This window comes from Monomorium pharaonis, chromosome 4 (genome assembly GCF_013373865.1).
Source record: "Monomorium pharaonis isolate MP-MQ-018 chromosome 4, ASM1337386v2, whole genome shotgun sequence".
Taxonomy (NCBI): Eukaryota; Metazoa; Arthropoda; class Insecta; order Hymenoptera; family Formicidae; genus Monomorium; species Monomorium pharaonis.
Genome location: NC_050470.1, coordinates 31,616,585 through 31,621,456, shown reverse-complemented (window position 1 = coordinate 31,621,456; position 4,872 = coordinate 31,616,585). Strand labels below are relative to the sequence as shown.

Below are 4,872 nucleotides of genomic sequence, written 5' to 3'. Positions count from 1 at the left end.
TTTATTAAATAGAGAAATAGCATTGAAGAATTATTTTATAATATTACGTGAAATAAATGTGCTAATTTCTGTATTAAACTATTGGTCTATCACATATATGTGTGATATTAAATTAAAAGATTTTTTAATTTTTGTACCGTGATAAAAATGGAAACAAAAAACTTTTTTTACTCGAGCAATTAAAAAAATAAGAAAACAACTAATATTAAATAACATTGAGCAACAAGAAATATTTTCAAACATAAAATATAATCTGTGAATTGGGAATACATCAATTAGAGTTGGTTTAATACATTCTTTGCTTCTTTTCAACGATTATATTAGGAAAAAAATTCACGTTTTTGTTTTGATAAGAGGAAAGACCACTGATACGGTCGTGTTTAAATTCCCATCGAGCACACATGACTACACATAATCCCCCGTCTACATATTTATCGTATAGTGGTCCAACGCAAATAACCACGAAGGGTCCAACGACCGCGGCATTCGTGCAATCGATTACCGTAGTGTGGAAACTTGCGTCCCTTTTCTCTTCTCTAATTTTTCTCTCTTTTTCTTCAGTAGAAAGAAAGGCGAAACTAGCGCGCGAGCTTATTGATCCAATAAACTATGCTAATAATCCATTAAACAAATGTCTTATTAACAAATTCCATATTGATTCCTCATATCCAATTATTCGCGATCACCTGCTATCTCTACGAATTATCCTTTTCTTGACTACTTCAATTTATCATCTCATCACGGGATCAGTACAAAAAGAAAAATAATAGTAATAAAAAAGATGTAATAACAAAAATAAAAATAAAAAGAAAGAGAGAGAGAGAGAGAGAAAGAGAAGAAAAAAAGAAAATAAAATAGAGAATTTATAACTAGAAGACTCTTAAGAGCTTAGGAATCTGTTTAAATAAGCTACATAGTCTAAATATACAATAAAAAGGATAAATTATTTATATAGCTATAGTTAAATAAATTAAACAATATAAGCAATACATTACTAAGAAAATTAATGTTAATGATAGTTGAGGAAAATCCTAAGGGAGAAAGCTCAGTTAAACAGGAAGTAAAAAAGAAGTAACAGAGAGCGAGACGCAAGAATATACCTACGTACGCACACACGCATAGGCAGGCAGGTAGGCAGGCACACTTAAACATTACGGAACCTGACGCGCGAGATGTGTTTATCGATTTATCGTTGTGGTGTATTGCACGTCACGTACGTGCGTGAGCGCGTACATTTCCGCTAATGTACACGCTGTATTGGGCGTGCAGGATTTATGATGCTGGAGCTTATCATTTCTCTCTCTCTCTCTCTCTCTCTCTCTCTCTCTCTCTCTCTCTCTCTCTCTCTCTCTCCCCCTCTCTCCCTCGCCAAATCGAACACATGAGATCGGCGAAAAGCTGATTTAGCTCTTTGGAAATTTCTGAAAAAAAATTTCGGAATCTCGCATCGTGATCTCACTTGAAAAGTTGGTAAAGAACGCGTTGCCAAGATCTCGGTTTAATAGAACGAAATAAGGAATATTGTTACTTGGTTGTTTTCGCAAAATAGCGAGCACAGGTGTGCGAGACATTGTTCTTTCCTCTCTATCTCGCGGATAGTATCCCTTTTCTGCGTGTGATCATTTCGCGAGAATCTTGTACGTACTGATGTAGAAGCATCTGTTTGCTGGTAGGCACGGGGTTTCCGTCTTACGGAAATAATATTTCTGTCTTAGGAATTATCTCACACTAATTGGCGGATCTATTCTGTATTCTTCGAGAGTTAACCGGTCGCTTTCTATCATTCTGTCGTTTGTTGTGCTTTTCTATTATTGTTGCATAGTCAGATATAGAATACATCCACCGTAAATCGAGTAAACATAATCGAAGTATGATATTAAGCGTTGGTCAAAGTCTTTGTTCATGACGATGAATAAATTTGAATAATGGAATACCGGTAGTATATGCACAGTCAGTATACGATCTTTTTTTTTTTATTTTTATCTAGATTCGCGTTTAATTTTGGACCCTGCGACGTAAAGTGATTATTCATCGCATATTGGAGAGCGTGCGTACATACACGCACCTCATGTGTACGTACGGACAATGCGTGATTGAGGACACAATCTGCGATTGATCGTTTCGCACCGATTTCCTCCCTCGCGATATCTCGTTTGTACGAACGATCGTTTTCAACGAATGAAAGATTGATTATTGCTGTACAGTTAGGCTGCGACAGAGGAACCTGTTTACGAAATAGAACTTCCGCGTCCTCTATACTTGCTTTTGTATGAAATGAACGTATATTACATACGCGTACCAGCACGCATATCCATATACCCTGCACGTACGTGACAGAATTGTTAAATCCTATACATACGTAATCTTTCATTAAAAGTAACATCGAAGACTCACGAGTGGAACGCCGGACGTTTAAAGGGGCCGTCTCAAGCCCACGACGTGCGAATATCTAATTAGTAGGAAATGTTTTAAATTATATACTCTCTCGCATCCTCATTTATTTGTCAGTAGATCTGCCGACGATCTTCAACGCTGGTTGGTGTTGACGTGATCAGTTGGTCACGGTGTTCGTAAGATTCTCCTTTCTCCTTCGGTCGCGTCGGCGTCGTATTTTCCGCCGCAGTTATCGTGCGTGCATACGATAAACGTTCTCTAAATTGCATTCTGCGTGATTGTGCATCCTTTACTGCGATAATCGGCCGTGTTGTGTTCAGGTAGCGCACTATGAAGTTTGCGACCCGTCCCATTATTTTTCCACGACGAGACCAAGTTAATTTACGCAAACGCGTGCATGCTGCGTAAATTGGGATTGTCATGTCTTTCATAAACGTGACCAAGAGATTAGGCACGGGAATAGTGTCCTCCATCCATATCAGTCGGCACGTTTTTCCTGCACGTGTTCTTTACCCTTTTGCGGAAGAATGGTCAGTAAAAAAAGTATGCGCGGAGAGATGGAGGAAGGAGCGATATGCTGCCTCTTGGTCTTCGAAGCAATTTGCTTTATATGTCATAAGTTGGAGATAGTAATCCGTACGTGGCGAATCTTGTTCTCTTGGCCAGCCAAGCAAACAACGCTGATCTGTCGCACGCAGCACAATGTACAATGTCCGTATAAGTTGTGTAAAAGTAGTACAATTCGATTTTATTCGTTAAGGGGAGTGTGTTTAAGAGTCTCCCTAGTAATGATTTCAAAACATTTGAAACGTCTTCTTACCTCGATGAGATTTCAAGGTTTTTGTATTTTGCTTCCATCGTTTAATAACGTAGAAAAAAAATTTTCTTGAGTTTTCGTATCTTTAAAAACTTGTCCTTAAGATTTTGCGTATTCAAAATGACATGCGATGCACATATCTCGCGTTTTTCGGGATAAAGTTGTACGTTGATTTGACAGTCGCAAAAAGTCTTTTTTTTTGGGGGGGGGGGAGATGACAACAATCCCGAAGGAATACACGAATATAAACTCAGAGATGTGTCTGGTCTCTTCTCGTCTCTTCTCTGATTCTTCGCACGTGCGATTCTGCAGTTTTCAGTGTTCGTTTTGTATTCCGAAAAAATCAGTTGGAAAACTTTTTTCGATCTGAAACGCGAACTTCTCGTCTTGTCGCAAACTCTTCGCGCATTTCCGATTCCATCTTTCGCAAATGTTTCCACGGCATTGTAAAATTCCACCTTCCTCTTATGATTAAAGTTTCTCTTGAGAATAACTCGAGGAAACAGATCGGATATCGCGCGCGATTCAATCGAGACAACATCCTCGGAATCCCATCGGTATTCACATATCCGAGGACGGAAAATATATAGTAGTTATCGCTAGCGTCCCTCTTGGTCGACGCTATACTGTATTGCTCATTTAAACAATATTCGGCGGAAAGCACGGCGGAAGTCCTTGTTGAAGACTGTATAAATAAAGGGATTCAGCGCCGAGTTGGTGTAGCCGAGCCAGAAAGCGATTACGAAGGCCTGCGAGGGTATATCGAAATCAGGAAAGAGAGGTTTGACAATGTAAAGGACAAAGAAGGGCAGCCAACAAGCGATGAAGCTGCCCATTATGAAGCCCAGTATCATCGTGGCACGCTTCTCTTTCTTTCTTGCCAGCCTCCTCTTCTCCCTTTCCGGATCGCGCTGCTTCATCTTGCCGTCGCTGCCGGACTCGTCTTTGCCCGCGTGTCGTCCCGCATCACCGTGCTCCCTCTTCAACTTACCTACGTGCTTGCGGCCGAAAATCGGCTGGCATAGTCGCAACTTTAGCGGTTTTACCACCGCGCATCTCGACACCACGCCACTATCTGACGAGGAGGGATCAAACTCGGAGACCATGTCAACGTCGATGCCCACGCTTGGCGCTCGGCATCGCGCTGGCACATTCTGCCCTCCTGACTGTCCGTCCCCGTTCACCGACAGGCTTGCCTTCAGGTTGCTCTTCTGCGCCGGCACCGGTATACTCACCTGTAACAAAACGTTATTGTACATTAAACACTTTCCTCTTTCTTTTATATTTACATGTTGTTACATGTAAATTTCATACTTTTAGCCAACTAACAACAAGTTTTTTGTTCGACAGACTTAAATAGAAAATTATTTCTCGCTTGAGTGTTAAATTTGGTTAAAATTTAAATGGGTAATTATGAAATAATATCGCTGTATGTTTTATGCACGTGCACGATATAACAGTCGCCATATCAGCATTGTCTAGTGCTGTGTGAGCATATTACTTTTTCATGGTAGGTTCTTTGCAGCTTTCTAGATATACAATATTATAAACTCGGTTGTTAGTTTTGAGATAAAAGTTTGAATAAATTTGTGTAAAGCATATTGAAGATACAATAAATTTAAATTCTCGCGAAATTTTCTCATCCACGAAAACTCTTAGTA

At 39.8% G+C, this 4,872-nt stretch overlaps 1 protein-coding gene across 1 annotated transcript in view; it reads right to left on the bottom strand.

Annotated features, from left to right (window-relative positions):
• Nucleotides 1–550: 550 nt before the first annotated feature.
• The window catches only part of LOC105839083 (alpha-2Da adrenergic receptor), an 87,598-nt gene continuing 83,276 nt past the window's right edge, over nt 551–4,872 (bottom strand). The window contains 1 exon segment of the mRNA XM_012685130.3: nt 551–4,446. Within this exon segment, the coding sequence (XP_012540584.2) occupies nt 3,847–4,446 (600 nt within the window). The 3' untranslated portion in view covers nt 551–3,846.